Source organism: Eptatretus burgeri, chromosome 6, assembly GCF_056783735.1.
Source record: "Eptatretus burgeri isolate ZD-2024b chromosome 6, Ebu_testis_v1, whole genome shotgun sequence".
NCBI classification, from domain to species: Eukaryota; Metazoa; Chordata; class Myxini; order Myxiniformes; family Myxinidae; genus Eptatretus; species Eptatretus burgeri.
The window spans coordinates 114,112,305-114,127,947 of NC_140966.1; the positions used below are offsets into that span (position 1 = coordinate 114,112,305).

General features: G+C 46.1%; 2 protein-coding genes across 5 annotated transcripts in view; one reads left to right on the forward strand and one right to left on the reverse strand.

Moving 5' to 3' along the window:
* Positions 1 to 15,643, reverse strand: part of LOC147025663 (receptor-type tyrosine-protein phosphatase O-like) — a 176,277-nt gene that overhangs the window by 82,467 nt on the left and 78,167 nt on the right. For 3 of the 4 annotated variants that reach the window (XM_085886871.1, XM_085886869.1, XM_085886872.1), the window contains exons 2-7: positions 14,303 to 14,504; positions 9,863 to 10,024; positions 9,134 to 9,274; positions 8,204 to 8,962; positions 4,505 to 4,663; positions 3,014 to 3,228 (exon numbers count right to left, since the gene is read on the reverse strand). In XM_085886871.1, the coding sequence (XP_085742997.1) occupies positions 3,014 to 3,228; positions 4,505 to 4,663; positions 8,204 to 8,962; positions 9,134 to 9,274; positions 9,863 to 10,024; positions 14,303 to 14,336 (1,470 nt within the window). In that variant the 5' untranslated portion in view covers positions 14,337 to 14,504. The remainder of the gene's footprint in view (positions 1 to 3,013; positions 3,229 to 4,504; positions 4,664 to 8,203; positions 8,963 to 9,133; positions 9,275 to 9,862; positions 10,025 to 14,302; positions 14,505 to 15,643) is intronic. The other variant, XM_085886870.1, reaches the window with a different exon arrangement.
* Positions 981 to 2,646, forward strand: LOC147025664 (uncharacterized). Its single transcript, XM_085886876.1, has one exon. It carries the CDS (start codon positions 1,357 to 1,359, stop codon positions 2,644 to 2,646), a length of 1,290 nt encoding a protein of 429 aa, XP_085743002.1. The 5' UTR covers positions 981 to 1,356.

Here is a 15,643-nt window from a genome sequence, read left to right on the forward strand (position 1 = left end):
ACATGAAAGATGAGAAAGTTGTTGTAGTAGGAGGAAACTTGAATGGACATGTGGGAAGGAGCACAGATGGTTTTGAGGGAGTCCATGGGGGTTATGGATATGGTGTGAGGAATGGAGAAGGTGAAAGATCTTGGAGTTTGCTGATGGAGCTGATTTGTTGATTTGTAAAACTCAATTCCAGAAAGCGGATAATCAGCTTGATACTTTGACGTCAGGTGGGTCGATGACAATTGTTGACTACCTGATGGTGCGTAAGTGAGATAGGGGAAACCTCCGGGACACAAAGGTGATCCCGGGGGGGGGGGGGTGGGAGACTGTTTCACAGCACCACCTGGTTGTCTGTGACATCAGGATGAAAGGTGCGAGGAGAGCTCGGCAGGTGAAGTACCAACCAAGGATGAAGGTGTGGAGGATAAAAGAGGGGGCAGCGAAGGCATTATGCCTCAAGGAGGCATTAAGAGAGAGGATGAGTATGGTAGAGGATGATGCATTTGAAGTTGAACATGGTTGGATGTCAATGAAAGATAGTCTGTTGGGAGTCGTTGGTGAGGTATGTGGATGGACAAAAGGACCACCGAGGCACTCAGAAACATGGTGGTGGGATGAAGTTGGATTGATGAGAAGAGGAAGAAGTTCAAGGAATGGCAAAAGGCGAAGGGTACGGCAGAAGAAGAGGCTGCACATGAAAGTTATAAGGAAGCCAAGAAGGCTGCAAAGAAAGAGGTTGCAAAGGCGCAGGAGGCCCAGAGGAAAATGTTCGGAGAACGCTTGGATTCGGAGGAGGGTAAGAGAGCGGTATTCAGGATTGCAAAGCAGATAGCGAGAGAGAGATTTGATGTGACGGGGTGAGTTGCTTGAAGGATGAAGTGGGACAAATCGTTGTGGACTCAGATGGAATTAAAGGAAGATGGAAGAGATATATGGAAAGTCTGTTGAATGTAGAAAATGAATGGGATAGAAACATCGAGAGTAACCCAGTTCTAGGACCAGCAGAGAAGATAACTGAGAAGGAAGTCGAGGAAGCTATAAGAGCAATGAAGAGTAGAAAAGCAGGAGGGCCGACGGGAGTTGTGGGAGATATGTTGAAGGCAGCGGGAAGTTGGGGTGTGAAGAGAATGACAGAGATCTGTAATCTGGTGGTGAAAGAAGGCCGCATTCCAGTGGATTGGGAACCGAGTACCCTCGTCCCCCTGTACAAGGGGAAAGGTGACCCTCTGGATTGTGGCTCCTTTCGAGCAATAAAGTTATTGGAGCATGGGATGAAGGAATTGGAAAGGGTGTTGGAGAAGAGGATAAGGAAGAAGGTAAAGATTGACGAAATGCAGTTTGGATTTATGCCAGGAAGAGGAACGACAGATGCAGTTTTTTATTGTAAGGCAGTTGCAGGAGAAGTACATGGAGAAGAGGAAGAAGTTGTTTTTTGGGTTTGTTGATCTGGAGAAAGCATTTGATAGGGTTCCACGTGAAGTTATGACATGGGCATTGAGGAAGTTAGGAGTGGAGGAATGGTTGATCAGAGTAGTGATGGCCATGTACGAGAGAGCACGCACAGCTGTAAGGACGAAGGATGGGAACAGTGGTGAGTTTGAAGTGAAGGTGGGAGTGCACCAGGGGTCGGTACCAAGTCCACTTCTATTTGTAGTTGTGATAGAGGTGCTGGCTCGGAGGGTAAAGGAGGGTTTACCGTGGGAGCTGCTGTATGCAGATGATCTGGTGTTGATTGCAGAGAGTATGGATGGACTGAAGGAGAAGATGAACAAGTGGAAGGAATGTATGGAGGCAAAAGGTTTGAAGGTGAATATCAGAAAGACGAAGGTGATGGCAAGTGGTAAAGCATGTGGTGAGGTGGAAAGGACTGGGAAGTGGCCGTGTGCTGTGTGCAGGAAGGGTGTCGGAGTGAACTCCGTTCAGTGTACAATGTGTGCTGAATGGGTTCATCAAAAATGTAGTGGGGTGAGGGGGTCATTAACCAGTGTGGCAGCTGCATTGTTCAAGTGTAAGGTGTGCATCGAGGGAGTTGCAGAGGGAGGAAATGTTGAGTTGGATCTTGGAGACAGCATGAAGATGGAAGGTGTGAGAACATTTTGCCATCTCGGAGACATGCTGAATGGAGAAGGTGGATCAGACTCGGCAACGGTTGCTAGAGTGAGATGTGCATGGAAGAAGTTTCGGGAACTGAGTGGCGTGCTGACAAGGAGGGGAGTGTCCTTGAAGCTGAAGGGAAAGGTGTATGCTACATGTGTGAGGAGTACGATGATTTATGGGAGTGAGACATGGGTACTGAACATGGAGCAGCAACAAAGGCTGGAAAGGGTGGAAATGCGAATGGTTCGGTGGATGTGCGGAGTATCGTTGAGAGAGAGGAAGACAAATGATGACTTGCGGAAGATGATGGGAACAGAGCCTGTGATGGATGTTGTGAAGAGAAACAGGTTGAGATGGTTGGGTCATGTGTTGAGGAAGGATGAAAGTGACTGGGTGAGAAAGGTGATGGAAATTAATGTCGAGGGAAGTGGAGAACGGGGAAGACCACGAAAGACCTGGCTAAAGGTGGTGGAAGAAGAAATGTGGTTAAGGGGGTCAACAAGGGGAGATGCAGAAAATAGGGAAAAGTGGAGAAGATTGTCATGGGGCCCACAAGGCTAATCCCTGCTTTAGCAGGGAAAATGGCCTTAAAATTCCTGTTGTTGTTCTCTGCTAACTCTGCCAACTAAAATATTAATTAAATCTCTCCAATCTACTCCCAGCATTAACATTACTAATTCAATCACGTGTGCAGCACTGGGAGGCTGATTGCATCATTTTTTGGGTGTAACTATGATACTGATGTGCCTCCCCCTCCCCCTTAGATTAGGACATACAAAAGAAATGCACGCACAAGTACACACACACACACACACACACACACACACACACACACACACACACACACACACACACACACACACACACACACACACACACACACACACACACCTTTCACTCGAGGTCAGCCAATCCTATCAACGCAAACCTGTAGGCAAGGCCTGAACAGCAACCCTGGCTGACTGCGGTTTTCTCGCAAGCAGCCATCAGACTTCACAGAGATAATGAAGGAATCATCGGCACCGGGTTCGTGGTCCAACCAGGATATCCGTGCAGTTGTGGAGTTGTAGAGATGGGCAGAGACATTGATGGGTTGAGCCGGGGCAGTAACGTCTGATCGAGATCCACTGCTTGGTTGTGACACTGACAAGCGTTTTAAGATAAACAACAAAAAAACAACAAAAAAATTATTACCAAAGGAAATAAACACAACATTCAGACATATTCTTGTGTTTTGAGAAAAGCCTGTGTTGTAAAAAAGCTTTTCAATAAAACCGCTTTGATTTGCAAAGGTATGTGCAGCATGTGCTCCAATCGATCAAAAACAAAAATGGAGGCTCGTAATCTTCCACATTTGTGTGCAGCAAAATGGTGAGGGGTAGCATCATTGGTTGAGGGCGTGGCTGTGCCGCCTGATGCAATGCCCTCTGCTGGTTTGGGCAGGAATTTGTAAACTGTTCAGGGTGCCGGCGATGACTGGCCTACTCTTCGTGAAGGACACCGAGGAATCTTTAACGTCCACCAACCAATGCCTGTCCACCGTCCTCTTGTTTGAAGTTCAGAACATCCATCGACACTCTGGACAAGTTACAAATGTCTGCTCGAACCCCCAGTGGGCACCGCATCAGTAGCATGGTCATGCTCCGAGTAATGATGCAACCAGAAGCTAAGTGATACATACGGAATGAAATGAAAATCCACTGAAGAGTAATCAGAAGCATGCGTCGTGCGGAGTATCAAGGACGGAAGTCAGGTTGACGCGATATGAAAGAGTTGATGAAGAGACAGGCCTTGAGGTCTGCTTGGAAAATGGATTATATTAACTTGCCTGTTGTCAAGAGAAGGCTATCCAGTCTGTAATTTCGAGGGTCCTGTCTTGGTACCCTTCCTTGGGATAGGAATGACGCAAACCACCTTCCAATGTGAGAGAAGGCAGCTGTCCAAGAAGAAATCGATCCGATTTCAGAAATTATTCACCTGACCTCTTCTTAAAGTTGCCGTAAAGTTGAAAAAGAGGAGAATCTAGTTTGGATGCACAGGTTTTGAGGACAAGTGTCTTAAATCCTTTGGAACCAGCAGCTGCCGATGTGTCAAGAGATTGTCCTGACACTTCACGTTCTCATGCGAGGAGCTCCAATTGCTCCAAGGTATTGGCTGTAAGGGGAAGGAGATTTGGGAACCCAATGCTTTTCGGTAAAGACACCATTCAGGTGATCATCAGGTGATTTGCCTTGTCACGAGACATGCCCATTGTGAAACATAGGTTTACAAGCGAAGAGAATGAGCTCCATAGTATTATTATTTAATTTCCATTTTTATTCGGATTTCCTGAAGATGAGATGACATTGGGTACTGGATCGAACCACTAATTCATGATAACGTATTAGGGACAGCAATATGTCTGCAATGACATACTCACCTGCGAAAGGGGAAGAATGTCGATGGAGGCTTTGTGTTGGAGGACAGGGGAGAGCCAAGCTGACTGCACACACCGTGACCTCATACGAGCCGGGATCTGGTACAGCCAACACCATAGAGCGTGCCAGGCCTCCAACTTCCAGAAACTGTACCGGGATACCTGGGAGCACAGGATGGGAAGCAGCACTGAATGATTAAAAAGCGTGTACACACACACACACACACACACAAACACGCACGCACGCACGCACGCACGCACGCACACACACACACACACACACACACACACACACACACACACACACACACACACACACACACACACACACACACACACACACACACACACACACACACACACCACTCTCCATTGGAGCAATCATGGGCCTCTGCTTTGCTTCAGAGTGAAATTTTCAGATAAAAAATATATAATATTAAAGAACAGGCCGAAATGTATTTCTGAGCCATTATTCCCTCTCGTTACACCAGGGAAGTCAAACAAACGAGCAATTTGCCACTCTTGTCTCTGATATTCATCCACACCTCACTGACCAGAACGCCATCGATGATGTCATGCATTGATAACATCTGAGTGCTCCTGGAGATTACGCATGTTTAAATTGTTTCCGACAATCGATCGTTTTCCCCGACTTATCGACAATAAGGATGTTTTTCTTTTTGATGGTGTTGTAGACTCAAAAGGTTAAGGTTAAGAAATCCCAAACGGAACCGAACGCAATATCCTCTCCTCTGGTGAGGGTAACGAGAGCAGCGCGTACCTCCGCCATGCCGAACAGTTTACGTTTTGTATCCCAATGAGAGGCCGGATCTGCTTCTGGACCTGAACCAAAATGGAATCGGCTTGTTCTTGTCACTTACCCAACCAGGTTTTGTCATAATCTGTCCACAACGTTTTGAGATATCATGCTATGCATCGTCTTTGGCCCGATCTCTCAGTGGTGAAGAATCATTTCAAAAATTCTCGTATCCGGATCTTCATCAACATTGAATCAATTCATCGATGTCACACACCCGACATGTCCACCAAGCTTCGTCTGAATTTGTGCACAACCTTTTGAGATATCCTGCTTATAAACAGACAGTCAGACAGGGGTGAAAATACAACCTCCGTCAACCTTCACTGGCGGAGGTAAATATGAAGAACCTGGAGGACTGAACTGGAGCTTTTCTTTATGCGTAATTACCTCCACCAGCAAAGGTGGACGGAGTTTATATTTTTACCCGTCTGTCGGTTTGTTGACGTGTCTGTTTGTCTGTCTGTGAGCAGGATATCGCAAAAAGTTGTGCAACGATTCGGACATAAATTGGTGGACAAGTTGGGTGTGTGACAAGAATGAAATGATTAGATTTTGGGGAAGATCCGGATCTGGATCCGGAATCTCAACGTCTCAAGCCTCAAACAGGTAAACATTAAGGAGAAACTCGAGAGTCACCTGCGTACAGCGGAAATGGACAATCACTGCGTTGAGGATAATAGTGCGACATTCAAGGAAAAAGTGTACTCCACTGCTCTCGAGGTCCTTGGCCCTACTTCATGAAAGCATCAAGATTGGTTCGCCGAAAACAATGAGGAGATTCAGAGTTGACTGGAGGAGAAATGTCGCCTTTACAGGATGACAGGTCATCAGGACCCAAGCGAGATGCCGACTCTAAACACTGGAACAGCGTCTATGATTCTCTGAAATCTGTTTACGGACCCCAGTAGATTGGTTAATCGCCACTCCTCGGTGCTGATGGATCAACAAACACTGCTCACAGAAAAAAGCTCAATTACTCGATAGATGGGCAGTGCACCTCAACCACATCCTCAACCGGCCCTCATCCATCATCAAATAAATAAAATCAACAGGTTGACACAGGTTGCCACCAATTGCTCTCCAGATAACACTCCAATGCTGTTATAAATGACGAAAGCTATCAAACTCCTATCAAGCGGAAAAGTTCCAGGAACAGATGCTATTCCAGGTGAGGTCTACAAGCCCAGAGGTCAATGGCTGGTCAAGAAGCTCACTTCACTCTTTCAGTCGATCTGAGAGCAAGGAACCATTCCTGACATTTGTTGACCTGACCAAGGCCTTCGATGGAGTTAGTCGCAAGGGTTTTTGGAACCGAATGGAGAAATCCAGCTGCCCTAAAGAAATTCATCACAATGGTTCGACACAGTTCCATGACGGCATGTTTGCATGTGTCTTGGATGACATTGAGTCTTCTGACCCATTCCCAGTCACAAATGGAGTTTAGCAGGGCTGTGTGCTATCGCCAACCCTCTTCAGCATGTTTTTCTCTGCCATGCTCTCTGATGCCTTCCATGAAGGAAGTTGCTCAATCTTGGACAACTCCGGGCAAAGACCAAGGTCTCCAAGGCCATACTTCATATTTCCTGTTTACCGATAACTGTGCACCAGCTGCCGGTTCAGAACTGGACATGCAAAGTAGCATGGACTTGTTCTCAAATGCATGTGACAACGTTGGTGTTACGATCAGCACAAAAAACTGAAGTGATGTACGAGCCTGCTCCAGGTAAGCTCTAGCTCAAGCCCAAGGTCTTAGTCCATGGCCAGAACCTGTCAGCAACGGATAAGTTCACTTATCTCAGCAGCACGCTCGCTCGAGCTGTCCATGGAGAATTGATCATGTGACATGCATGAATTTCCAAAGTAATTGTGGCCTTCGGCAGACTTCGAACATCAGTCTGGGAGTGAAGTCTGCATTCCAAACTGAAAGTCTATCATGCTGCTCACTCTGCTGTACACATACGAGACAAGGACGGTATACCACTGTCATACCAAAAAGATAAAGCACTTTCACTTGAACTGCCTATTGAAGCTCCCGAAGATCAGATGACAGGACAAAATACCAAGCACTGAGTTGCTTAGCTTTGCTGGCATGTCAAGCGTTCATACCGCACTGAGACAGTCACAACTGAGATGGGCTAGTCATGTAGCCAGAAAATCCCGAGTCAGAAGGTCATCTAACACTCATTCGGCTGCTGTTTCCTGGATTATTTGCAGTAGAATCTTCCAGGCACAGATTGGCCTTCAGTCACCTCCACACCCTCCAAAACCTTACTAATCATCCCAGATGCCGAACATGGTGATCTTAACCTCGACAGACGAGCATCACTCCGTGGCAGGATGCTCGACTGAAAGTGACAAGAATTTGTGATTTGTCCAGGATGCCGGTGCTAGAAAGACACTGTAGGATCTTGAAGGTCCAGTGACAAACAGTGCTGACAGATGGGTCTTCTAGATTAACGTCCTTCTCCTTCTTCTTTTCGGTACTCAACAAAGCTGGTGCCATTAGGTTGAGGCGTGGAGTTATCACATCCTTCTGATGGTCATCTCACACGTTAATGCCTCTCCGTGCCTGCGAAACACTGGAGATTCAAACCGCTGTTTATAGCTGGGTTTGGGATTCAAACCAAGGATAGACAGGAGTGCACATACGATGATGGTTCACAAATGTTTCTGAATAAGATACTCACAGGAATCCGAGAAACGCTAAGGGTTTGTTATTAACATACGGTTAGTAACACAGAACATGGCATTTCAACTTGGGATCTCTGCCTCAAAATGAGAGTGCTCAGACTGGAATTTCGGACAAGTCAGCCCGTATATTCGTTGCCACATATCTCATGAGATAAACAAAACATACGAGCCATTAGTAGTTAATGCGTTACCTTTACGTAGCAGTTGGATTAAGAATCTGTCGATAGAGGTCGCCAAAGAGATGTTTGGAACTGTCCATTCCACAAGGAGCTGGGTCGATGGAGAACCTGAAAGGCTGCCTCCAGTCTTCTCCTGCGTCCACCAGGTAGCATTCTTTGACCCGTTCATGACATCGTGAGGATCGCCGACATTCTCGTCCCCGAACCGCTTTATTCTGAGGAGCTCGGGACCAGAAGTCAAGTAGCTAATGTTGAAATTTGAATCTTCTCCATCAAGCTTCAGCCAATCTGTGTCTTTGGACTTCCCATCATCTTCCACCTCCGTTTTCACTCCCGCCCCTTCCTGGCGTCCATTCACTTCCAGCTCTTTATTTGCTCGATTTGTCCTCAATCTCACGCTTATCAGTTCTAATTCATCTTTCGCTTTTCTTGTCCCATCTGATCGATATCTAATATTCGGCTCATTGTTTTTCATTTTCTTGTCCTCCAAGTTGTCTCCTCGTGCCACAATTACCTCAGCAGCATAATCAGCTTTTTCTTCGTCCCACTTCTCCCCTGTGGAGTCTAATTCTTCCCTTGCACCCCTTCTCCATTCAATCACTCCCGGCTGCTCTTCTTTACCCCACTCCGATTCAGACATATCTCGTTTCACCCCTTTCTTCTCCTGCCCAGGTCCATCAAATCTCAAGTTCACCCCTCGTTGGGACCACCTCACATCATTAACGTCCTCCTTGACAAACCTCACGGTAACCTCCAGAGGAGACGGTGGAGCTGTGGGCAACAACCATACGGAACTGTGAGTTTGTTATGAGCATACAGTATTCCGAACAAACCACACTGCTGGTTGTTGCACCACATGACAGTAAAACCGTTATATGTCTTTAAAACAGAGGGTCCCTGTCTAGTGGTTACCTGTGTTCAATGGGCGAGGATACGATTTACCTGTGTGAAGGAATTGACGGGCAAACGATGGATTGCTCTTGTTGTAGCCATCATCAGAGCGGATCACGGTACTCACGGTCACACGACCATAGCATCGACCAGGCATCAGGCCCGTAAGCTCGACTTCCCGTGCATTGGGGTCTGTGGTAAAGAAAAGCGCATGAAAAATACCGCATTTGAAAAAGATGGCCATGATTGGAAAAGCAAGGACAAAAGCCCCCCCCCCCAAAAAGACAAAGCAGGCAGCAGGTGAGCAGCAATTTTCAAGTGGCGAGTGGGTGAAAAATTCAAATAAGAGGTCGTCTTTGATGAAACCAAACACAACGGGCCAAGGCATTGAGCGGATTGGCGGCACGTGACAGCCGTGATCGTTTGGGGACACTTTTAGCTGCGTGTTTGCAATGCTTCAAGGGATTCTGGGCCACGTCATAATTTCTGGCCTCGAGATTACATGAGTGGAGGGGATTCCAACATTTTCTTGTTTCCCACCAACAGGTACATGTCCGTTAAAATGCATGCATGAGTATGTGGTACACCTCCATTCTGTTCTGTCTCACTACCACCTAAGAAGAGTCACATGCTGCTCGTTTTCTGTTTGCAGTGATTTCCCTTGGCTGCCAGGTGTGTGCTTCAGGCTGCCAGGCTGGCAGGCTGCCGGGTTCAGTATGTTTGTGGCTTGAGGTACAGAAAGAGTGATTGAAGAGAAGTTAAATAAGAAAAACAATTTACCCATGATGTAGAGGTCATGGTTGGAGTTGTTTGAACCATAACTGATTTGGAAGCCATCATGAAGGGCAGTAGATGCGCCGGTCGTATTCCACCTAACCACAGCCATGGTTTCAGGATGCTCTTTCGCCAGCAGAACCGAGATGGAAATCACCGGTCGAGAGACTGCAAACACACAACAGCGACTGCCTTTCAATATGAAAGAAGCAATCATCTCTAATGGAGCCTCCATCTTATGAGTAGCCTGAACATTTTGCTACAATAAGATAGCACGGTAGTGATGTGAGCAACTGGAGTGGCTCCATCTATACATGGGGATCATGGATCTCAAAGCAATCAGTGCAAATTTTACCACGAGGGAAGGAAAGGACACCGTGAGACAGCTTTGATGTGGTCAGGAAACCAGAGATTGAGACACCATCTCTCATGTATGAACAAGACTTCAAATTTGGAGGGGGAGGTATACAAGACGAGTACATCAGTACATTCCAGCAGAGGTGATGATAATCATGAGAGCTTGTGGTTCAGGGATGTTGAAGGAAGTTTGGTTAACATTGCCCCCAACTCTTAACAGGGCTACGACAATCAAGTGTGTTATTGACGTAATGGTGTCATTACAGAAAGATGGGCAGAGCAATAAAACCTGCAGAATGAGATAACAAAGATATTAGAAGGAAAATGAGACAAAGGAGGTCATTAGGCCTGTACGTTATTCATACCCCATTAAAATTACCTCTAATCTTGGATTAAAAGGACTGGCAGGATAGCCGAGAGGTATGCACACTCACCTTGAAATTGTCCAGCCTGGGATCGAATTTGGTTCATCCCGCGGTGTTTCGTCACAGGTAGGGCAATTCATCGATGTGTGTGTGTGTGTGTGTGTGTGTGTGTGTGTGTGTGTGTGTGTGTGTGTGTGTGTGTGTGTGTGTGTGTGTGTGTGTGTGTGTGTGTGTATGTGTGTGTCGTCCCTTGAATGGATGTTAAACTGGGCATCCCATCTGCCAGCGTTAGATGGTGGACGTTAAATATCCCATGGTGTCCTTCCTGAACAGTAGGTGAGTTATTACCGGCACCCTTTAACAGATTACAAATTCCTGCACACTCAGCCGAGTATCCTGTGTCTGCGTCGGAGTGGCGACCCATCCAGGTTTGTAACCCGAGCCAAGAAACTGCTTCAGGAGAACCGGAGAAACTGCTTCATCAACTTAATCTAACTCAACATCCTCATCCCTTCAATATCTACAGGCATAGAATTAGAATATGGTGCCAGCACACAATGTCCTGCTGTTTGACAGATAGAGTGGAATCAAATATCCACGACCTAAATACACAGGACAGCCAGCTTCATGTCATCCAAAGGATGGTGTGTTCTGAGATGCAGCACCCCCTGCCACCAAGGCATCAGAGTATCAGTTCTCATCAAATTATTGATCTGGTCAGGATCACCCCCAGACGAGACTTCTCATTGAGATATCGCCCTAACCAACTGTTCGGGTTAGGTTAGGGTTAGCTAGAACTCGATTAAGAAAGGACTGGGTTGATCATCAAAAGTGTGGAAAAATATGGGGTCGAACATGGTTGGATGGTAAATGGATAAAAATCTTGGACACCAACTTGATTACCATGAGAAAGCCAAAGGCCTTTGCCTTTCATCAAGGGACATGATGATGCGTGAGGCTTTCGGCTCCTTGGAGAATATTGTGGAAAGTCGAATGCAGGAGTTCCAGCCCATAGTGGAAAGGCATAATTCATGATTATAATTTGTAAGGAATGGATTGCTCAGAATTAACAAGAAAGGCTTTGGACCTGAAATGTATGCACAGGCATTATTTTCCTTTGGAGGCCACTTTGGAGATAAAATGAGCACAAGATAAGTAACGGTGAGGCCAAGGAGCTTCGGAGACAACGCCTGAGATCAGAGTGTGATCGCAGACATGAGGGTAGGAAGATATGTTGGATGGCTTTTTCTTAGACAAAGAGTGAAGGCACAGCACTCAAAGTGATTGGTTATATTAGAGTCTTTGCCAGATCAGAAAAGCAGCTCATAATTTTGAGCCATTACAGACCTGCAGTATTTTGCACAAGCTACCATCATCAGCAAAGTTGAAGATGGCAGTCACAAGGTAAATATGTTGTCAGAAAGAATAAAACTGTATAATCATCAGGTTGCTACCTTGAAGGAGGGTCGAGGACATCAGAGTAAAGAAAGCCGTCAAATGCAAAACGCACAGCTTGTGTGCATCGAGGGAATCAGACAGTCGGGTTATAGAGAAGACCACAGATGTCACCGGTATGAGCAGGGCATGACATCATCAGACAGTGTTGAATGGAAAACTTGTAGAACTTATTTGAGGTCCAGGTTATCTATATCCAAAGTTGAGGAGGCAGAAGGAACATTTTTTTGTACACATAGTCTAGGCTCGTGGAAGAGCTGGAATTAGTACACTGAACGGATCAGGACACAACAGAACAAAAGGAACACTTGAGAGAGGATGGAAACGCCTACAGCAGAGTCGAAGGCCAAGATAGAGGCACGCTTGGATAAACAATGGGTGTGGGGAGGAATAGGGGGGGGGCAGGTGAGTATGCACAGGGTGGACAATATGATGTACAGGGTGGACAATATGAATACAGAAGGAAACTCTCAGAAGGGAAAACTGGAAATTTGGAAGGAGGGGGAATTGGGATGGGGTTGGAAGGGGGGGTGGATTGGGGACGATCTGACATGGTGGTGAACAGCTGTCTTGAAGACCTAGAGGAGAGAATGAGATTGAACAGGGTGTGGAAGTTGGCTCCACAGGCGAGGAAAAAAGAGGAACGAATGAGTGGAAGTGAGCAGTGATCCTGGATTTAGGATAGTTTTCGGAGTTGAGAGGATGACGTTGAGAGTGACATGCCGATTGCATATGCAGAGGAGGTCAGGAAGTCAAGAAAGACGGTGGCCTTGTATTCCACAGGGAGAAACACCGGCAAGTGGAGCAGATTTCCAAACTCAGTGACTCGTGCTTGTAAAATGTGCGAGAGCTGTGAATCCCTCTCCTGAATCCTTTTTGCGAGAAGGATTGCATTTGCTCGAGTAAACTGTACGGTGCTTACGTAGCCCATGTCATCGTGTCGCCATTGCACGTTCAGCATGCTCATTCTCCACCACCGTGGGAAAATTAGTTTGTAAATCCAAAGGACCCGCGATATAAATAGCTGCTCACAAGTAGTGGAAGTGGAAAAGGGAGGTTTTCTGATGACAAAGCTTCCAGTGGTGAACGTGACGGAGATCCATCATTTTAAGAAGTTTTTTCTAAACACAGGAACACACAGTTACACAAATACCTTCGCAGACAAGCAAACAATAACGCTCTGAGACAAAAACAAAAAAAAACAAAAAGGAGTTCCTGCAAACTGTGTGAATGCCCGAGAAATATCCAGACACATAATCCTGACCTCTTACTTGATGAGTTTCGGGACACCTATATCCATGAATGAGAGCTAAAGAGCAACGTATCCAAAGTGCAGGGCCTGGGACACAAACCAAACAGATGCACAGAGAAGCAATGATGGATTCCGCTGTCATGCTGGAATCCACGACGTTGCTTAAATAAATGGAAAATAAGACCATTTCAGCATACGATGCCAAACAAATGACGTCCACATTCTCAAATGATAGACGTTCACCTGTAGATGAAGACAAAGCCTTTCCGAGCCTTCCAAAGCCACCTTTAGTTATCGTTGATTGCATTGGACCTTGTATTTTAGAAGGCAATGTGTCTGAGAGAAGATTTCTACTCGTGAGGGTCTTGCAGTAGTAGTTGCAGTAAGATTCTGTTCTTGCGTGTAGCAGCTTGGCCGCCGGGGTAGCCATAATTTCTTGGAAGTGTGGCTGTACGGCTCATGCTGTGCCCCTCCACCAGTACATTGGTACTCATTTCGCTGACCTCGGAAGGATGTCAGGCTGTCAACCGCACCTGGTGTTAAATCAGCGGAAAAAAAACGGGGCTCAAACTCAGGACCCTAATATCCTAAGCCACGCACCCGAACCACCGAGTCAACACCAGACTTTGCAATAAGATGGGATGAAATGATACAGAAGGAAAGGTGAGTCATTGTTCATTTACATATTTTGTGCACACTTTAGTCTCACTCCAAATTAACCGTGTTAACAAAGCTCCGATCAGCGTTGCTGTGTTCAGAAGCGAGTTTTGATTCCGAACCGCATTTTACCATTTACTGGCATTCCACTGATTTGCCAGCAGGGGGTGCTGCATCGTAAAGTGCCCCTGCTTTTACTTGAGGATCTTCAAGTTCTCATTGCATCTACCAAAATAATACGCCAACAATGAAAACACCACGATGCGTTTACTCTGAAATCCTTTGCTCAAAGTCGAAAAATGAACTGCATTTTGAGAAAGGTCCAAGCATCAAAGACGTCTGAAAGTAATTTTTACACACGTGTGGCTACGGCAGGAGCAGGTGTGGTGTCCATCAGTAAGGTACTTGTAGTCCATGGTGGCGTGTTCCTGTTGGCGTCGTCCTCCTTGTTCTCCCTGCCCGTCCAATAGATCGTCGGCCAAGTGCTGGTCGTATCATGCCACTGCCCATGAGGCTCTGTGCTGACTCGATCATCGTCGTCATCTTGCCATGCCGTGACAACCTGCGGGAAGCATTGAGAGAATGTCGATACATTTTCCACAAGCCAATGGAAACTTGCAAGGGAACAAACTCCAAGGGTGTTAATCACAGCCAATCAAGAACAGACAAGACGCTGCGATGCAATACAGGATCGGAATGGACATACGTATCTTCGATGAGCAATTACTCTTCCAACACATTTATTGCAGTTATTACACACACTTCACTACTCGAGTCCATTGCTAACAGTCGGAAAGAATGATGTCCATCCCTTACCAACCAATTTTTGTGTTGCGTGGTACCCTTCATCTTCTTGATGACAGCTGGGTAACAGTCCTATCACTCCTCGGATGGATCATTCTGCTGACGATCTCATGCGTCATATTTTTGATGGAAGGGTTTGTTTACCACCAAGAGCGAGAAATGACAAGATTTTTTTGGGGGGGGGGGCTATATAAAGTCCAGGTTCATGGAAGAGTGAAGTGACAGAGAGCAGAAGGTACCAGGGAGTTTCACAAGGAGTGTGCAGGAAAAGAGTCGATGCGAAACAAAGAAACAGCACCAGCAGAAGCAAGTGGTAAAAGTACCACGATATAAAAAAAACAAAAAAAATAAAGAATCCTTTTATCTTTTGCGTACATCTATATGCGTACATCTTTCGAACTGAATCCTTGGTTGCGTTTCTCATTCACTCCTGGGGTAATACACACCATCAGGGGGACGCTATGTTAGCTACGTACACACACGTTTTGACATACCCGACATCTGCATTTGAGTAAGATAGATATAATTGATGGATTCCAACTCATAATACCGGGAGTTCAAATTATAAATACTGTATGTACGATATAATGTTCATTTGTCTGTCTATTAATTCCTTGTAATCCATGTAAAAGTACACTGAAGTCTCCTGCCATCTGTGTCATGTGTGAGGTATGTGTCCAAACGCCTCCATGAGCCATTCTTTCTGGTATCCTGCATGAAAGCAGGTTCGGTGCTGCCAAAGAAGCACCACGGTAAGGATTACACTGGATTACTTGCCTTTGCCTTCCCAATGGTAATTAGGGCACGAGTTTTGGACTTTATCCTGGGTGCTGGTAATAGCTTGCCTACTCATTATGAAGGACACCATGAGATATTTAATGTCCACCAACGAATGCT